At 44.5% G+C, this 19705-nt stretch overlaps 6 protein-coding genes across 6 annotated transcripts; 2 read left to right on the top strand and 4 right to left on the bottom strand.

Moving 5' to 3' along the window:
* Positions 1-1986: 1986 nt before the first annotated feature.
* N7469_006534 (Zn(II)2Cys6 transcription factor domain-containing protein) lies at positions 1987-3792 on the bottom strand (the record flags this gene model as incomplete). The annotated part of the gene is made up of 4 exons (XM_056645452.1): positions 1987-2865; positions 2931-3071; positions 3161-3679; positions 3733-3792. 4 exons carry the CDS (start codon positions 3790-3792, stop codon positions 1987-1989), a joined length of 1599 nt encoding a protein of 532 aa, XP_056500690.1.
* A 1118-nt stretch (positions 3793-4910) lies between these two features.
* On the top strand, positions 4911-6538 carry N7469_006533 (uncharacterized protein; the record flags this gene model as incomplete). Its single annotated transcript, XM_056645451.1, has 9 exons — positions 4911-4931; positions 4993-5045; positions 5102-5158; positions 5298-5339; positions 5403-5478; positions 5629-5656; positions 5706-5892; positions 5968-6396; positions 6469-6538. 9 exons carry the CDS (start codon positions 4911-4913, stop codon positions 6536-6538), a joined length of 963 nt encoding a protein of 320 aa, XP_056500689.1.
* A 1404-nt stretch (positions 6539-7942) lies between these two features.
* N7469_006532 (aromatic amino acid and leucine permease) lies at positions 7943-9559 on the bottom strand (the record flags this gene model as incomplete). Its single annotated transcript, XM_056645450.1, has 1 exon — positions 7943-9559. The coding sequence occupies one exon, from the start codon at positions 9557-9559 to the stop codon at positions 7943-7945; it is 1617 nt and encodes a 538-aa protein (XP_056500688.1).
* A 574-nt stretch (positions 9560-10133) lies between these two features.
* N7469_006531 (NAD(P)/FAD-dependent oxidoreductase) lies at positions 10134-11755 on the top strand (the record flags this gene model as incomplete). The annotated part of the gene is made up of 3 exons (XM_056645449.1): positions 10134-10149; positions 10291-10835; positions 10904-11755. The coding sequence occupies 3 exons, from the start codon at positions 10134-10136 to the stop codon at positions 11753-11755; spliced, it is 1413 nt and encodes a 470-aa protein (XP_056500687.1).
* A 275-nt stretch (positions 11756-12030) lies between these two features.
* Positions 12031-12645, bottom strand: aspf34 (cell wall protein PhiA; the record flags this gene model as incomplete). The annotated part of the gene is made up of 2 exons (XM_056645448.1): positions 12031-12287; positions 12354-12645. The coding sequence occupies 2 exons, from the start codon at positions 12643-12645 to the stop codon at positions 12031-12033; spliced, it is 549 nt and encodes a 182-aa protein (XP_056500686.1).
* Positions 12646-16176: 3531 nt separating this feature from the next.
* On the bottom strand, positions 16177-17641 carry N7469_006529 (uncharacterized protein; the record flags this gene model as incomplete). The annotated part of the gene is made up of 2 exons (XM_056645447.1): positions 16177-16236; positions 16295-17641. The coding sequence occupies 2 exons, from the start codon at positions 17639-17641 to the stop codon at positions 16177-16179; spliced, it is 1407 nt and encodes a 468-aa protein (XP_056500685.1).
* Between the last annotated feature and the right edge of the window lie 2064 nt (positions 17642-19705).

The raw sequence follows: 19705 nt of genomic DNA, 5'->3' as shown, positions 1-19705 counted from the left end.
CTGGTAAAAGGCGGCAGTCTGCCCAGGTGTAAAGCAATGGAGTCAACCAGGCGGAGCATTATAAAAAAGTTGGCAACTCCTGATTCCTACCTAGTGTAGTGGGGAACATTGGCCTGCTTGCCAGGAGGAGGATGATGTAAGGGAATTGGCCTAATTTGGAAGGGAGTTTATATACATTCATTTAGATAGCATCTTTAGCATCACCCTGAGAGTCAATTACACGAGTTCCAGCCTATCCGAGAGAGTGTTAGCAGGTAGAACAGGAGTATTACACCAGGGCATACAATACCGCCTGACCGGAATTCCTGGGGTATATCAAAAATTCGACTACCGTGTTTTAAAATAGGGTTGGAGAATGAAAGTCTAAGAGTGTAGAGGTAAATCTGATTTCGAATATTACTGTAGCATGCTAAACCTAGTTAAAACCAAGCAGGCCCGCATTTTTCCTCGATCTATCTCCGATCTATTGTCAGAATCACCATAATGCAATTGTTTTCCTGAACGGAAAGAGCAATCTGTCGCCCAGTGTAAATCGGTCTACTCTGATGTCAAATAGCACTGCAGCAGCTATATCCATTGCAACCAGCTAGCAGAATATACATTATTGTTTAGATAAGTTTTGTTCGATTGTCGAACTGCTAAATAGATATTGTGTACGATTGAAATTCATTAAGATAATATAGTTGATGTAGCAGAAAATAGATATATCAAAATGATAAAAACTCAAACTCAAATTGCTGACAGGTTCTGCTTTTTTCTGGGATAATTGTCTATCCAGAAATTCTTCCAAAAAAAATCTTCAAAAACCGCTGCAAATATTCGAATAATCAGTTTTGTGCAATTTTGTTCCGAAAAATAATCTCAGAAATTCAATAAGAAAAATCCAGATCGCGAAATAGAATAAAAATCTGGTTATCAAATCAGTTTGACAATAATATAATCGATTCGATATCAGAAACAAAATTTGTATCTGAATATAATATCCACCAGAATCTGTCAGAATGTATTGGGATAGAGTCTCTGACCAGACTTTGTGGTATCAGAATTTGAATATTTGCAAAAAATATAACCAAAACCGTGCCGCAGTCTACTTGAAACTACCCTTCTTTCTGCTATTCTTTCTACATCTCTTTCTACCACCCCCGAGTTTTCGGAATGATAGTAAAAACGAGAGGTGGCAGGCCAAAGCGGTCGGCAAATTGTCTTGAATTTCTATTCCACTGTTGTATAGGCGGTGATATAGGAATGATTAATTTTTGCAAAGTGTCTGTTATCATTAGCCGCCACCTGGCAGCTAATGACTGCCGTATATGTCTTCTGGGACCACTGATCTTTGTGGAACAATGCTTCAAACGGTGCGAGAAAACCAACACTCTCTTGGCTTACTCATGTATTGAGACATGGTTCTTACACGAATTTCATATTCTACTACAACATAATACTAAATGTTCTGTAATAAAGTACGGTACTCCATATCCGGGCTTTAATTTTCCCTGTCGTATTGTCTGTGAATAGCCTTCCATTCGATTATTGATGAAGTAATTCAGATTATAGTGTCAACCTCGAATTATCAAAGCAACACGAGTAAAATGTTGCCACCGGTTATTGGAAATCTGAGCATGAAACAATGAGTGATATTATTTTGTACTCTTCTGGACTTATACAAATATTGGGTTCCAACTTAGTTCAGTGAGTGAAGATATCTTGCCCATCATTTGTATTGTAGCGTTGGTGTAAAGGCACGAAATACTGATTTTATTATTGCTATCACATCTAGTCCTCTTATAAATTCTTGCAACGAGATGTCTGTTTGGAGTATATGTCGCGTTATATAATGCATGACTCTTCTCTCCTTTACCTCACACCACACACACACACACACATATTCATATCAATATTATTCATTCATTTTATTCAATCAACCAGTAGAGAGAAGAACATCAAAAAGCTGACTCGAGTCTTTTGCCGTGCAAGCCCAAAGCTCTTCTATGGGGAAGCTTCCCGTTGGGCCACTTCATTCATGAGCATGTTTGGGATTTTGGACACCCCACCCACAGCATCGTGCTGCCTTCGTACCGACTCTGGAGTACCAGGCTGTGGGCTGCTGGCATCTAAATTTGTGACAATGCCTGCTCGCTGAGCCTGATGATACATCCATAATCCTGAAAAGACCTCGCTAAGACGTGCACTAGACTCGAAGCCAGCTTTGCCAAATGCGTTAAATACACTATAGCACCAGTCAAATTTTCTTCGATCACCAGAGTCAATGGCCGACGCCTTGGTGGTTTGACATAATGAGAACACGACAGAGTGAATACCCCATGATTTCATACTATCCTGCGCATGAAAAGGTATTGCTCGGGCAATTTGGTCTCCCCAATAACTCGACATCACATAGTCTGGGTCACCAAATTGCTCACCGACATCTGGTGTCAATGGATCGATATCGTAAACGCGAACAAGATTCCGTGCTCGAGAAATCACGACATGCATAATGCTAAGTAGCGTCCAATACATTGTATGAATCTTCCCACTATCGAGCGAATGAAATCGATAAGGTGTTCCAAAAATTTCATCTGTTTGAGGAATTCGCTTGGTTAAAATTTCACCAGGAGCGCATTCTTCGGGCCCTCTTATGACATTTCGGGAGTACCATGCGCAAACCTTCTCTAAATGTTTGAGACATCTACGAAGCAACATGCGACAAGATTTGTGATTCGGAGGCCTTGCCATCTTCACCGCGTTGGCAATTGGCGTGAATTGTCCGTATAGCCGAAGTAACTCGACCATAGGATTGCCCTCGCTGGGTTGAGTCACATAGTCAAATTCTTCTTGGTTAAGATTGACCCCTTGAGCAGACATTACCTACGAGAGCCATTAGCTGTATGTTTCAAGGAGTTTGTGTGTCAAAACATCGGGAGTTGGCATACTAGACGCTGCTTTTGATATTCGTGATAAATCGTATCAACTAGAGCACTCTTCCCTGGCCGACGTCGGTAATGATTCATAATAGCATTAGTCCCTACAACATGAGAGATCCATCCTTGAAGGCCATGTGGGCAATGATATGTCTTCACAAAATGTTAGAGACAAAGGATATCAAGGCCACGACAGGGTAGTACTGGTAGTATCATGTAAACCTTAAGAAATTGCCGCTCACCTCGATTTCTTGAAATATCACTGTTGTATATATGATATCGTCACAATAAGTATCGCGATTAATCATGGCCGCCATTTGTCTGATTGCAGAATTATAGAGCTGAAGACCGTATCGTAGTATGTTCTGATCGTAATTCTGCTTCCCAATATATGCACAAGACAACGCAGCCAGAGACTTCATAAGCATGTCGCTTTTAGAGGGTAAGACCGAGAAGTTTGAAATGAGATAGTACCAAAGGTCCACGCTAGATTTAGCGTCTGGGCCAGTTGGAAAGAACATATCAGCATATCTCGAGAATATTTGCTCGCGTTTAGAAGGGCCAGCTGTAATTCCCTGCGATAGACTTCCTCGTGCGGAGATATCGTGTTGGAGAACCTGCGACTGTCCTCGAGGCCCCTGAGCCATTCCTTGAAAGTTTTTCGCAGCGGAATAGACAACAAATCTTTGATCTCTGCCATACCCAAGGCATTTGGTACCATATTTGATACAACGCAAGCATTCTGGCTTTTGCTCATCGCACTTTTTTCCGGCTTATTAGAACCGGCCTCCCATGCGATCGGGGATCAACCCACCTTGACACGTCTCTTTTTACAATTTCGACAGCCTTTAGACTGCCAGGGTATCCCACCCATCTTCTGTTTCGATGTAGTTTCAATATTTATCAATAAAATTTACCTGGGATCAGCCAAGGACAATCATGGAATGATGCAGATGGAAGGATTTAAAGAAGTGCTTGGCTGAGGGGAGGCTTTGAAGGACTTTTTGGGGGCGAAGAATTTTGGCCCCCAAATATTTTTCAGCTTCCCATGGAAGAACGCCTTGCATTTTTGTTGTTTATAGTATATTTATAGATTTTGATTCCCTACTATATAAGGATTAATGGGTTATTATCAGGTCAGATAGACACTTGCATCAGTACAAAGAAGCTCTTTTGGTTAATTTTCTCTGATTTTGGGAGTGTCCATTGACCGTGGATAAAGGAGACATAGCACGCATTAGAGATCCGCTGAGTGGTAACGATGGTCAACTTCATATGCAGTGTGTAATATAGTGTATAGTATATCAACGGTATTAACTGGTAATGGTTTGACAGGTTTCGCTTATGCATATAATATATTTCGTGATCTCTTGTCGAATATTAGCCTTGTTGGGTCAGATACATCATTAGGGTCGCAGGGTACTTTCATACCGTAGATTAACAGATATGACACACAACAATGAAAAGAGAGAGAACAATCGGACACTCACGATGAATTGAAAGCCAAAACAGTTTATGAAATCATAAAACTGCTTTTCTCTCAGCCTCGTAATGGGCTATGCCGCGTATGATGATCGGACTTCCGGAATCGTTCCTGAATAGGAGTTATGCATGAGACTCTTTGTTCGAATTTTTGCTATGCAACGATCCTTTCTGAGGTACGGAGTATGCGCCAAGTTGGAAGCTGGAGGCGTTGTCACTTTTTTAGAAGAGCAACTGGTTTCTCTCCTTTCGCTTGTTCCCATGATTCCCATGGCCTGACATTACCCCGAGTAGTGCCGCACCAGGATTGATTAGTGCCGAATCCTGGCTTAGAAGCTAAGATGCCCAGATCCCTATTAGGCTAGCTACATTCAATTGCGGGACTTAAATGCGGGCCCGGATTCTCCACGGTGTCAGAAGGTTGTCTCCTGGCTGCTCTTCTTCTCTGTCTTTGCAATTTGAAATTACTAACGGCGTTTATCTCGTTGATTCCGCTAGAAGCTCATAATTATGTCGGAAGATATTGCTATTGTGAGCCTGTGTCAATATATACTATACGAGCTATGATTTCTGACTTAATCTTCACTATTAGGACCCTGACTTCTACCATCTAACCAAAGATTGGGAGCCCCAGGATTTCGAATCGTTGAGTGAAACCGGAAACTCCTGAGAGGATTCTTTCTTTTCTTACACTTTTACAGTGAGACCACTTCCATTGCGTCGACGATCGCCAAAGGCAGATTGGAGAATGGCCGACGGTTATTATTCATGATCCGATAATAATTGCACGAGGGACTTCTCGGCTGATCCGGAAAGCAGATATCAAGCGCTGAGGGATGATAACTATTGGTTTGCTACCGCATGCGCTTTTTGTGCCTTTTGCTAATCTCTATCTAGGAGTCCCTCGGACGAGAAGCAATTCGAGGCATTTGAAATTGGGTACGTACTGCCAACATATTCCAATGAAGCTCGGTGGTTCAGTAACTCACTATTGAAATTTAGCCATCTGGTCTTTCTTCTGCTAGAATATAACCAGAAATGCCCACTCCATCGGGCCCCCATATGCGAGTCTCCCAAGGTAAGTTGGCCCGTTCCTCTGTAGAAAATGCTTGATAATAACTCATCACGTTCTTTGCTCCAGCATATTCTAGATATCGGAACCGGAAAAGGAACCTGGGCTATGTAATTTCTTCCCCCATTATGATTTTGAGTCTTACTAATACTGAAGAGTGACATGGCCGATCGGTATCCGTCTGGTTGGTTTCCTTAAGTCCCATTCTGAATTACTGAACTGATCACGCAAAGCAAACGTTCGCGGCGTTGATATTTCCCCCCCTCCTGTCTCATGGATGCCACCGAATTGCATATTTGAAGTGGATGATATCCTACGCGAGTGGACATGGAAAGATCCATTCGACTTCATTCACCTCCGTTTAATGCTAGGGGCTTTTACTCCTGATGAAACAGACAAACTATACAAGCAGTGTTACGAGTTAGTGCTCCCCAAGGCCAAGATCCGTCTTTGAGCCCCACGCTTGATGACTCTAACCTATATTTTCCTCTTCAGCTCCCTTGCTCCAGGTGGTTGGATTGAGCAGGTTGAACTAGACGTTCGAGTCTACAGCGATGACGGCTCGATGAAAGGCGATAGCTATTTAGCTGGTTGGGGAAACAACTTTATCGGCTGCTCTGAGAGAGCTGGTCGCTCTCTTTTGACACAGGAAACAATGCGTTCATCGATGGAGAAGGCCGGTTTTGTTGATGCCGAAGAGAAATTGTATAAGATACCTCTAGGGCCCTGGCCAAAGGACAAGGTTCTCAAGGAGGTCGGCCAGCTCCAATACCTTCATTGGACTGCTGCCCTGGAAGGTTGGGCCCTCTGGCTTCTGACCAAGTTCGGAGCTCCGTCTCCTTGGAGCAATGATGAGGTCCAAGTCTACTTGGCCAATGTTCGAGCTGAATTGAAAAGTCCGCGTACTCACGCTTATGAATATTGGTAAGTTATCTCTTTTCAACTCAAAAAAAAAAATCTTTCCGGGGTATGATGGTCTCTGACCGGCGCCTCTAGTCGAAGAGTCTGGGCTAGAAAGCCGACCGCAGACGAAACCCCTATTGTCAAACAAGAATCAAAAGAATAGTTCGAGAGTATGGAAAAAGCCAAGTCACTGGGATTCCTTAATCCTACACTCCGGGAAGCCACATTCATTTCTCTTCAAAGTCTGACCACCACCGTCGACTCTTTTGAAAGGCCTTTTGTCGTCCATTCTTAGTTATTTCTTTTTTTTTTCATGGTTCATGGTGCAACATATATTGGACGTATTCTTTGAAACGTCAGCGTATATCAGATAAACCTTGTCCCGGGAGTGGCAAGTAGTACAATGGTGTAACATAAGTTTGAACCATCCCGCTGGCCGCTGCTGCCTACTGCCTTCTGGTTACGCTAACGTTCCCGGAGGCTTGGTGTGGTAGAAAGACGAGTAGAAAGAAAGGTAGTTTCAAATTAATGTTACGGCACTGTATCGGATACATTCTCTACGCCAACATCTGTCAAAATCTAAGGCTTGTAACCATAAATCAATAGATGAGACTCACACATTATTGATGCAATAATAAGGTCAACTGCTCACAGATCAAAATTTTCTTGCTTTTTTTTGGCTTTTTTGGCTTTGGTCTTCCGTCTCACACGTCAGCTGGAGAAATTGTGGTGTAGAGGACTTTCGCCACGGAGTTTTTGCGAAGGCTACACCCTTGATAAGTTTGACACCAACGTTGTATTCTCGTTTCAGGTATTAACTTCAATGAGCTTGAATTGAACCACTCTTGGGATAACCTACGTATTGGTGCCCTTTGAGGACTACTTTGGCCGCGAGTAGAAGTGATCTTATATAGTTAGTGATTGACTCTTTCTTCCTTCCACTTTGACAATGACACTATTTGTGGAGTGAGGGAAAAAACGACAAAAAAAAAGGTAGGCACCTTCTCTTCTGTCGTTCTCTCCACTTGAAAATCTTTTCGTTATGGATGTCTAAAACAGTTGATTCAAAATGCGGAAACCATGCGACCTGCTCGGGCTTTGTTCACGTACAAGCCGGAAAGATCCTGGCTGTAAAAGAATCAAGATATCGTTTGCTTTTCAATTCGACAACTGCATTATTATATACGAAGTTTGCAGATCAAGACACACCCTCGTATGACTTACCCTTTTTCTTAACTTCCGCTATGTATAGGTCTTCTAGGGAAATCTACCAATACACAGATCGACTTTCTCCCATTCACTTAGGTATTTTTGAAAGAACCAACCGCATTTCAAGATTGAAGCCCGGTCCGTCCCGAGCCCTAGGATCTCCCGAGTAGTCTTGGAAACTCACGATGATTCTATAGACTGAAGATGTGCTGTTCTATCTTATCTTGTCTCTCAACGTATTCGCCTTGCTATGTAAGTACATTTTCCTTGATCTTTCTCAAGAGCGAATTGCAAAGGGAACAAAAATATAGAAAATCTTGATTCTATATACATGGGAATGTATGAAATCACGAAGCTATTAAGCCCACAGGATGTTGAGCCTCGCTAATCCTCGTTTTGTTTTGACCGGTGGATCAGGGTTCTTTCTCGCGCTTTCAATAAAGGGTCGGATTGGTATCTCGTTCAGAGACAAAACCTTGGTTTTCATGACCAATTTGTGGCCGACATACACTGCAACAATGAGTGGTAGGTTGATATATGACGAAACAAAGGATTTTGTGTTCCAGCTGCCCTTTATGAATGTACTAAACCCACCAGTGAAGAAAAGGAGCACAAAGATTATAAAAGAGACCCAAGTAGTAAACGGCTGAAAAGGTGCCGCCCATGGCAGTTCTTTATGCCTATCAATGCCTTGTTTTTGACAACCATATATGAACCTTAGATAAACGATACAAATGCATATAAAGTTCACAAGGGTAGAGATTGAAACAATGTTCTGTAGCCAGTTGAATACTTCACTAGCAGAGCTGGAAAGTGTCATATACCCCAATGCCATAAAGACTCCATATAGTAGGACTGCCAGGTAGGGAATTCCGAAGCGGCTAGTGCGCTTGAAAATGGCCGGCGCATGTCCGTGAACTGCCATGCCAAACAGGATTCTCGACCCACCAAGCATATTAGAATTCCCGGACGACCAGGCCGATGTCAAGACAATTGCATTGATCACCGATGGGAAAGTCTTGATTCCTGCATTGCGAGCTGCTATGACGAATGGAGATTGAGAGGCCGTGTTGGTCGAGGTCATCAAGCTGGGGTCGGAGGAGGGCACAACTAACCCGACCATGAAGATAGTCAGGACATAAAATATCAGAATCCGAAAGAAGATGCGTCTGGCAGCCATTGGAATAGCCTTGCGCGGATTTTTTGTCTCAGCGGCAGCGACTGTGATGTTTTCGATTCCCGAGTATGCGTAAAGCGCGTTGTCAAATGCTTTCCAAAATCCAAGCAAGCGGCCCAAGGGGCCAGGAAGATCAAGATATTGAGCCATGGGACCCGGTTTGATCCAATAACTGAATCCAATTGCCTTCTGGTCGGGGCCACCACCGCACGTAATAACCAAAGCCATTATATTAATGGTAATGATCAACATGATCTTGAGCATGGAGAAAAAGAATTCCAGCTCCCCATAGACGCGAACAAAAAGAAGAGCAGTGATGATCATCAAGAGACCAAAGATTGTAATCCAAATAGCGCTGTTCACAGTGATCCAAAATTCGACAATAACGGCAGCAGCAACAAGTTCGGCTGGGATAGAAACCAAATAGGAATAAATTTGATTCCAGCCATTTGCAAATGCCAACGCCGGATCGCAAAATATTTCAGCATATCGAATTACACCTCCATTAAGTGGTACAAGGGATCCCATTTCACCCACTGCCATAACCACACTAGCGACTGTGAGACCAACTATAGAGTACGCTAGGAAAGCTCCCAAAGGCCCTGCTAATGCAATTGCTTGACCAGAACTGAGAAAAAGCCCTGTTCCAATTGTACCGGCCAGAGCTATCATCTGAATGTGACGCTGATGTAGACCCTGCTTGAAAACTTGAATCTCTTCAAGATGGGCACTGGCAGCTTCAACATCCCAATGCTGCTGCTCTTTTTCAGAGCCAACTTGTCTGTTTGTTGGTCGCATGACGGGCGCATCGAGGGCACAATTGGAATAATTTTGAGGTATACCAAACCTGTTGCCTCTTCTTGTATGTGATTTTCTTTTCTTTTCTTTTCTTTTCTTTTATTTTACCTTTTTTTGCTTTTTCGGCATTTTGCAATTTTTTTTGCTTCCTGCAATAGCTCGTTCCAGTGTGTTATTCGTAGCGCGAGAACCGCGAGTCCCACCATTTAGGCACTAATTAGGAGGAAAAATTGAAAATAAAAACCCAATTTCAAACCAACTGGTCAGCCCTAGCCGGTAATCTCCAAGGTCCTCATCTTTTCCTCTTTAGGTCGAACACTTATATATCAAACCTGCATTTCCTGGTATTCATCCATAGTGACCCTTCACGCACGATGGGGGGAGATGGATCTAAGGGGCCGCCAGTATGAAACACTGTTTCCATATGACTAAGGATGAAACCAGTCAATCTTTCGATGTTAATGGTCAAAAGACAAGGAATGTGTCAAACAGAAGGCCTCAAAAATGACAATTGGGGCTGGTCTGGCGGTGCTGGCTAAGGAAAGTCGTACCACTCGGGAAATCGACGATCAAAATGACTGAGAGAGTCGGTGAGTCCGGAATCACCTCCAAAAGGTGGCCGCTGAGCCCGTCGTGTAAAAAAAATATTTCCTTTGAGAAACCTAACATTTCTCTCAGCAGAAGAATCTCGCGAGCTTTCATCATGCCAATCTCTTGCACTGATCAGACAGCCACGGTCAACTCTGATAGGGCATATTTCCCAGTTGCGAACCCCTTGGAATCATTTTGGCAGACCGAAAAGCACCCTCTCAGCGACCATCGCTCGACCGTCGACTTGCCGGCTCGAAGTGACATTGTCATTATTGGTGCTGGCTATGCTGGAGTCAGTACAGCTCATCATCTGCTTCGAGAGTTGGGGGATGCTGCACGTTCTATCACAATTCTGGAGGCCCGTGGAGTTTGTTCTGGAGCAACCGGGAGAAATGGGGGACATGTTAGACCTGACCTTTATGGGCATATTCCAACCTATATCGAACGAGCCGGGCCAAGGGCTGGAGCAGAAATCGCAGAGTTTGAAATTGCCAACCTCCGAGCCCTGAAACGATTTATCGAGGAGGAAAATATCGACTGCGACTTTACTCTGGCCAGGTCAATGGATGTTTGGTGCAATGAGGATGCAGCAGAGAAGGCCAAGGCTACTTACGACAGCATGAAGGCACACCATTTCGAGTACATGGATGATGTTGTTTTTTATACTAGGAACCAAGCAGAAGGAGTAAGTCGTTCCCAATATGCTTTTAATATGGATTTGGTAGTAGAACTGATCATCCATAATACACCTAGGTCTGCGGTATTAAAGGAGCGATCTCGTGTGCTTCATTTACTGCCGGAACCCTTTGGCCCTTCAAGCTCATCATGCACATAATGCAGAAACTTTTGGACTCACAATTGGTTAATCTTCAAACACACACTCCGGTTTATTCGATCCAGCCTGATGGATCTGGTGGATTCTTCGTTGAAACCCCACGTGGGCGAATTTATACCCACAAAGTCGTCTACGCCAATAATGCCTATGTGTCAGGAATCCTTCCAGAGTATGAGAAAAATATTATTCCTTGCAGAGGAATATGCTGTCGGATCACAGTCCCCGATGGAGTTATGCCTCCGTTATTGAATAACTCATACATCAATCGAGCTGGCGACAACACTCTATCCTATCTTATTCCACGAACAGATGGAAGTATCATTGTTGGCGGTGCTTCCGCAAAATTTAGGCCATTCAAGGATCAGTGGTATAATAATGTGGATGACAGTACTCTGATCGAGTCGGTCCAGGATTATTATGACGGCTATATGCAACGCACTTACCGCGGATGGGAAGGTACTGAGGCCAAGGTCGATAGTATATGGACGGGTGTAATGGCTTATTCGTATGATACGCACCCTCATATCGGTCAGGTCCCGTCGAAAGAGGGCCAGTTCATCATCGCGGGTTTCAATGGGCACGGTATGCCTGTTATATGGCTGGCAGCCCAGGAGCTAGTGCGCATGGTCTCCCAGGATATTCCATTCGAGGCTACTGCAATGCCTAGGCTCTTCAAGACATCTGCGCAGCGTATTAATCGCGCAAAGCTTGGCCGCGAGGATAAGGGAGACATCATTGGCAGTGGAAATCTTCCCTCCGTCAAGCCATGATTGTTCGGGGCTTGCGAATTACCGCCGACACTGCCGGTGGTAATTCATAAACTTCACATACCATTTGAACGATATGACCACTTGGGCAAGTTGCTGGGCAGCAGCTTGAGCGAGACTTGTTTGTATTTTAACTTCACTTTTGTCACACAGAAATTACTTTTAAAAACGCCGATTTGTTAATTCAACGGTTCAATATATAATGATTTTCGCTATTATTGAAACTCCATTCCCAGATAATCGATTAAAAGAGTATATCAGTGTTTTTGCAACTTGATTTACTCGGTGTACAAGCAGCCGTTGGGGTTGGAAGTCTTCTCAATCCGGGCAGCAATGCCAACGCAGTCTTTGTTGCCAGCAGGATTCGAAACTCCAGCGGAGGCCCAGATAGACCAAGCCCCGTCGATGCTGTTGGGGCAGGCAATCAGATCGTTGCCAGCGAACTGCAAGTGTCCATCCTTGACTGCCCATCCCTTGCGCTCGGAGTTCCTAGGAGCAGGCTGGGCACCAGTAGTATATCCGATCTTACCTTGGCCTGTAGATGGAACTAATTAGCCTATTACTCCCTTGTCTGGAAGGTCTTATTATTCAAATGACTTACCCATGCCAGATCGATCGACATAGATCTCCTGGGGAGTGGCAGACTTATCGTACAGATAGAGAGCACCATCCTTGATGTAGAATGTGGCATCCTGCTCCTTGGGGCGAGCGCAGCTAGCACCCTGCTTAGACAGACCAGCAAACAGGCTGCTCTTGGCGGCGTTGAAACCAGAGTTCTGCACACCAGAGCCGGAATGGATCGCAATAACGCCAAAGGTATCAGAATGGGCAGAGGGAGCGGCGGCGGCAGTCGCCACAACGGAGGAAGCAAAGAGGAGGTTCTTGATCTGCATGTTGGAATATGTTTGCGTCGAAAAGGGAGAGAAAGAGTATTTGTTCGATATAGGAGCGATTATTGATGTGTGGAATGTCTTCTGGGGAATAATGTGGAAAGGTTGGAAAAGACCGTCCCTTTATACACGGCCATCCCCTGGTAAACGGAGGGACCGGAATTACCTCGCAGAATTGCAATTCATATATTGTTCATAGAGCCGTGTGCTGCCGAGGCCGATGTCTCAAATTTTGATGCTCCTTCAAGCTAGAAAATGGGTGTATGGGCCGGCGAGTGGAGTTCACTACTTCGCCCCGTTGGGGTGCCGAGGGCTATTATTAGCAGGTACATAATGCTTCGTGAATGTGGCAAATATATTCGAGCGGCTCAATATAGCTGTTCATTCCTTTACTGTACATACTTACCGTGAACTTGAAGAGCCACCTTCAGTTGTATCATCTAATGATCTTAAGGAATTTCGTGAAATTCCTGGGTACTCCCCTCCGATCAGCTCTACCTGGCTGCAGTCTGAATGGCTTATTCCGCGTCACTACGCGATATTCAATCCTAAGACCATTGCTTCTCCAATACCGATCGGGTACTTATTTGCAGTAGCCGTTTACACTGTAGTATACATGATGCAAAGTACATAGTAGTGTCGCCCCATACTCTGCTTGATCTCCATGTCTCGGGCGGCGACCCTGAAGACCCTGAGAGTGATGAACTCCACATGTCTCTCCAAATCCGAATCAAAACCAATCATGCTGAGGTGTATATGTGACCTTCGAATCAAAACAGGTTTTGCCGGTGATTTTCCGGGCGCTTAACCTGAACTGTTTGTAGTGCACATTATCGGCCACCCCAGTGGGACATGCTTGGTTCTCCAAATCGCACGCCTATACCTAAATTCAGGGGAGGTATGTATGAATGCAAAAAGGTCAATGTGCGTATTGGTACTCCGTAGATGTACCTCCAGGTACATCCAGGGCTGGAAGCTATACATAGCTGAAGTTAAGAGAAAGGGTAGGCCGTGCGACAGTGCGTCTTGATTTGCGAATATTTTCTATATATTCTTATAGTATAACAATGCAACCATCGGATGTAAAAACAAACTAGTTATATGGTTAATAACCATAAAGAAAATATCGGGGACGAAACGCAAACCGCGAGCACAGAGGGACTCATGTCAAAGATGGAAAATATATCACAGGATGAGAGGTCCTGATTGTCCCTTCCGTCGACTAAAATCGGTTGGAAGTTTTCCACCATGTCTCATGTAGTCATAACAAGATTGGCAGAAGACTTTTCCCTGATATTCTTTCGGGGTCTTCCTACCTGCGCATACAAACTTTCCAAGATTCTCTTTATCGACTCTGCCACAGTCCGGAGTGAAACATGTACTTAAACCTTGCTCTAGCTTGATTTTAATACTTTTATGTCTCTCTTTCCCTCCGTCAGAAGGCTTCAGGGTCCGGTATTTATTGGTCCAGTGATAACAATTTTGGCACACATACTGGCCTTGAATATTCTTTGGAACATCGTCCCGAAAACGCAACCCCGATTAGATTTCCGCTCATCCTCAACCCGGGCAAAGGAACAACCAGGGGCTGCATATATCGCTGCTTCCGAGCGCGGAATAGTGTTTATGAGCCATTGGAGACCGGAGAGTCTTGTTTCGAAACACTACGAAAGTAGCACGGATCACAAAGACTCTTTTCTGCCATCTCAGGAGACGAATCCTCGAACAAGGTGACGAAAAAGCAGCCATCTGGAATCTCTGTGCGTTCAACTTGGTAGCAGCCAGCATGGGCGCAAGAGACGCCTAGTGGATCTTTCTGGCCTGGGCCTGAGCAAATCAAAGCAGGTCGTATCGCCTCTACATGGCTATGCAGCCAACATAGGCATCAATGACAAAAGATATTTCCCCAGGAGACCGTCAGGCAGATCCTTGTGCTGAGAATTTGTGAACCATAGTTTCCCACAGGGGTCTGTTATCCTCGATTTTGCAGTCTTGCTAGAACTAACTCGCAGCATTTAAAGGTTTCCAATGTGACGCAACGGCAAGATCGACATTCTTTTCAAATTTCGTCGCAAAGATGCATCGAGGCCGGTGAATTGTAAATGGTATCTACAAGAGGAGCACTCCACATTCGGAACCATACGAACAGAATGTCTTCAAGACGGTTTAGAAAAGTGAGCGACAGTGGAGGACCAAAAAAGGGTGGTTCAACTCTGAGTCGCGTCGATACTTTCAAATTGACTGATAGTCGAAATTCAATCGTTTTTGTACATCTGAACGAAGAATACGCTCATGCTCTGAATACCGCTGGGCCATATCCTTACTTGATCCACCGTACAGCAGCTGAAGTATAAGTGAATATACTACATGAGATATGTACGGCATTTATTAGCCGCCACTTTGCGAGAATAAGTCCTATATCACCGCCTATACAGTGGTGTAAGATAAGTTTGGGAGGACCTCTGGTCTCTACTATCATTCTGAAGATTCGTGGTAGAAAGAGACGTAGAAAGAGACGTAGAAAGAATAGCAGAAAGAATAGCAGAAAAAGGGTAGCTTCAAACTAATGTTACAATACTATATTTCTGCCTGAATCAAATATATACTACTGCAGCCGGTACTAGTACTTAATCGTAGTAGAATTAAAAGGGTCAAAATTACTCTCATAGGTATGACCCATTCATAGAATGTAAGCAAAAGCCACCCGAACCTTTACCCTAGTACTAGTGGTACATATTCATATCTACGGACGCTGTTAATACTTAGTAAGTATCGGAACATAATTCCCAGTCACCCTGGCCACCTCAAAACATCATATTAAATGCAATTTTTCAAATCTCAATATATTAACAACGAGAAGACCTTCCAACTTAATTCTCGGTATCGTATAAATTCTAAGCACTATGAACATCATAGCAATAACTATTTATTCACAAAAGCCTTAATTACAGTCATTACCAAAAATACGCCCCGATCGAGCAATGTAGATATGTATATCTATATTATCACACCCCAAAATATTTTCTCGACCAAAAAAAAACATCTAGTTTAATATATTAAATGCTCACATATTGTTAGACGATACAGATAGCCTTAAGTGTTTGGATATAAAGGTGAGAAATTTTGTATTTAATATGATGTTTTGACGTGGCCAGGGGGACTGGGAATTACGTTACTTTAAAAAGGCATTTTCTTCCATGTTTGGCTCAACTTATTCAGGTTTGCTCTCGCAATAATACATCACACATGGATGTTAGGTCAACCCGAGACCAGATCGACAGAATATGTACCTATAAGATAGAATCTAACGTGGGCAGTAAAGAAGCAAGTTGAAGGTTACAATCGAATCATGAAAAGATGCATGGAGCTGGATTTCCAGTAGATTATATACAGGACCATAAGCCAGATGGCCAGAGGAAAAAGAATCTCTGAGGACAACCTCTATAATGCTGTGCGCTGTTTAAACTGCAGACATTGGGAGTAATTCGATATTTCGCGATAATGGGGGAAATGCTGAAATCTCCATGCCGTGGTCTAGGAGGGTTTCGCGCAGGTGAAAACACCACGCACATCACCAGTGTTGTATTTCTCGATCTGAATTATGTGTTAGTTTGGTGTTGCGAAGAATGGCCGGTCATTGAAAGTGACTTACAATATCTTCAACGCTGGAGTAGGTACCAGCGCCAAGGATCACCAGTCCAATGATCAAAATAATTGCGTTCACAACAGTGAGTAACATATTTTTTGAGCTAAACATGCTTCCCTTCCGAATCAGGATAAACCACATCAGGGCTGGGAAATAGAATGTGAAACCAGAAATGAACAAGGCCGAAGAAAGTGAGAGCAGGTCATTGAAGAAGGGGATGACTTCAGCAATAACAAATGCAATTATGGTAGCAGCCGTAATAACGGCCAGCCATGTAATCCAGCCCATTTTTGTGTTGATAAAACGGATCGGAGAGTTGGCAAAGATACGACCGTGTACTAAGCGCCCGAAGACAACAGTGTTGATAGATCCACTGATAAAGATCACTGGCAGAGCGATGCCATATGCAACCCGACTCAAAGTGGTTCCTGCGGAGGTAAGAGCTGGGCTCTCTACACTCTGGCCGACAAATGCATAAACCAGCGCACCAGTAAGAGTATAGATAACAATTTCGGTGATACCGAGAGCCCAAATTGATTTGACGAAATCTTTCGGCGTGTGCATTTCATCCATAAAAGAGAATTGACACATTGCAAAACTGTAGGCGAAAATGATGTTTGAGACGGCGATGAAAGCTTCCGTAAAAGTCAAGTTCTCTTTCGGCCATGCAGACCAGTCAACAGCAGCTAGACCACCAGGGGCATTGGTCGCCTGTACTCCAGTACCGATAATAGTGATTCCGATAGCAAGAACAATTGACGCAAAATCAATATAACCAAGAATCGCGACTTCGGCGAAACTAGGCGGAACGGCCAAGGCTAAGAGAATAATCGCCGATACCACGGCGAAGATCACAGAGCAGATATTACTCTCCGTTATACTCATAAAAGCGATGGTGCCCGTCAGGCAGTGAGAACCAGTCAACAGAATCAGCTGGAGAGCCAGCATCAGGTTAATTAACTCGTATCCAAAACGCCCCCACATCAAACGGCCAGCGTCCGCGTAGTTGGCAACTTGGGGGAAGAGTAGTTTAACCTGGCCCACGATGTAACTGGTATAGATGGCGACCAATCCCAAGCCCACGCAGCAGATCACTCCAGCAACCATACCAAGATAGGCGAATGTTTGTGGAATCGAGAGACTACCCAGAGCGATGGCTTCGACGATGAGAACGACGGTGAGGCGCTTCCAACCCAATCGACTAAATTTCTGAATACCATGGCGCTCAGTGTCGGTGATCTCTCCCAGCATTTCTTGGTCGAAGGGTGGAGGGGCGGCATAGACGGCCTTTTCATTATCGGAATCTGTCATGACCTTGGGGTCATGACCGTTGATGTTATCCTCGTAACCCATGATGCCGGAGGTCGACCCGGATGGTTCGGGAAAGGAAGAGGGAAGGGAAGGGATAAGAGCTGGGATAGTGGAAAAAATCGAACGAAGCAGAAGAGGAATACGTGCGACAGAAGTACTCTGTACGACCGCCCATCACCAGGGGGCGAATAACCTGCGAGATAAGCATGGCATTGGGTGATGGCTTCACCCGAAGCGGCGCAGACCTTCCCCCGGGGCGCATTTCGATGAGACGATCCACACGTGGAGTACGACGCTGCTCCACTTGGAATGTCGGTGGACCAACAGCAGGACCGCATTCAGGAGCGGCGACTCCGCCGAAGGGGCTTGGAGGGTCCATGGAACGGCCGTAGACGAATTTTGCGCAAGATGACTGCGAGTGCTGATAGAAATGAGTGATAAGAAGGTTTCGGTTGTTATGTAAAAGAAATGTCCCCCGAGGTTTAGTGAGTTGGGGGAAAGAAGGGGGGGAGACCCAGTTTTACTCCAGACCCAGTCAAGCAAAATCCGGGGGCAGCAGCAAACTGCCGATGCTTAGCAGGGAGGTGAGAATGAAAGACGATTTCAAAAAAAACAACCTCCATCCGATGCTTCTGATACCTCGATGAGGCTTTGAATTAGTTTGAGAACAAGCTTTGTCGTCAGCCACCCGCGCGAATCGCGCAAATCAAGATGAACTTATCAGGGCTTCAGGGGTCACGGGCAACAATATCACGTGACTGCCAAGAGATAAGCACGCCATATACTTCGAGATACAAATTGTCACATATCAATTATCTACTGATTTGAAGTAGATCGGAGTACCCTCCGTATGTATCTGCCATCACCTTCCACTTCCGGCAGTTATCCCCACGGTAGTCTTCTAGTATTGTATATCTTAAAACTACGGAGTACAGAGTTTATGGAGACTCTTCTGTGAATTCGAATTTCATGCCTCACAGATATTCACTCAACTCTAATCTCCAACTTTCATCTTAAAAAAACCACTCGTTTCACGTTATGCCCGCTGCCATCCTTTAAACTTTCTTATGGTTGTGACCAATGCCAACCCTCGAGCCCGCGCACATCTGCAAGCCGCGCCATGATCGGCGGTCGCTGTCCTCCGTACACCTTGGCTTCGATTTTCTAACTGTCTACCTTACAGGTACATATGGCAAAGTCCGCCAATATCCGTACCCGAGTCTATGCTGGCCAATGCCGCTATCCCCGCAACTCGCTCGTCCATCTCGGGCAAAATATAACGTGGCGACTGTGCGATGTGGTTCAATTTCCGCCAACGCCTCAAGGAACTCTCGCCATCGTCCATTGGATGAAAATCCCTCAATCCGGGCCACCACGAAATTCCCCAGTTCATGGGGCCCCGCACATCGGACTGTCATTTGTGATAGACTTCGGGTTGGGGTTGGAGAAGGCCATCTAGAGCACGTCCGTAAATCATTAAGCTTCCGTGTTTCCTCATAATCCAGCGAAACCGATAGGTCGAAAAAGGTCGGAAGGAAATCGTTCCAGGTGGACCTCTAGTTCCAGCGCTTTTCATAGCGAAGAGCTCTTCTATATACATAGCACCTTACGTCAGTCAACCTCGTCGATTCCCTTGGCATTTCCACATCCCACCGCTCGATTGAGTTTGCCCTGAAAGATGGTCAGAGTTCGGATGACGATGCTCTTAGAGTGAACTATCCCCGTGTGACAGAGTTCCAGAACTTTCGTCAGCTTCGTGCGAGGCATAGCTACTGTATCTGCATTTCCCAATGGTCGGATCAGACTTTTAGGCAACTAGGTGGTTCCCCAAGGATGGTCTGGACTACAAATTCTATCACGAGCGTTCCGAAACTGAGAATTATACAAATCTTCTCCTTAATGTGGCATGTGCGTTCGGTTTTGATAGATCTATCTAATTCTTTTTAAATCAACGATTAAATAGTATAGGACATTCCTGCTACTAAAAATTTCCGTAGCCTTTTCCCGTCACTAATATGTTTTATCGTCATGGATGTGAGCCCGAATGTAGATTTCGACTGGATATCGGAGATCTCCAGTATTCTAATTTTGTGTATACGTAGTTTT

This window comes from Penicillium citrinum (assembly GCF_028827155.1).
Source record: "Penicillium citrinum strain IBT 23319 chromosome Unknown utg000005l:1.0-1900146.0:1.0-1900348.0, whole genome shotgun sequence".
NCBI classification, from domain to species: domain Eukaryota; kingdom Fungi; phylum Ascomycota; class Eurotiomycetes; order Eurotiales; family Aspergillaceae; genus Penicillium; species Penicillium citrinum.
The sequence above is the reverse complement of the archived record's forward strand: the minus strand, read 5'-3'. Positions and strand labels throughout refer to the sequence as shown.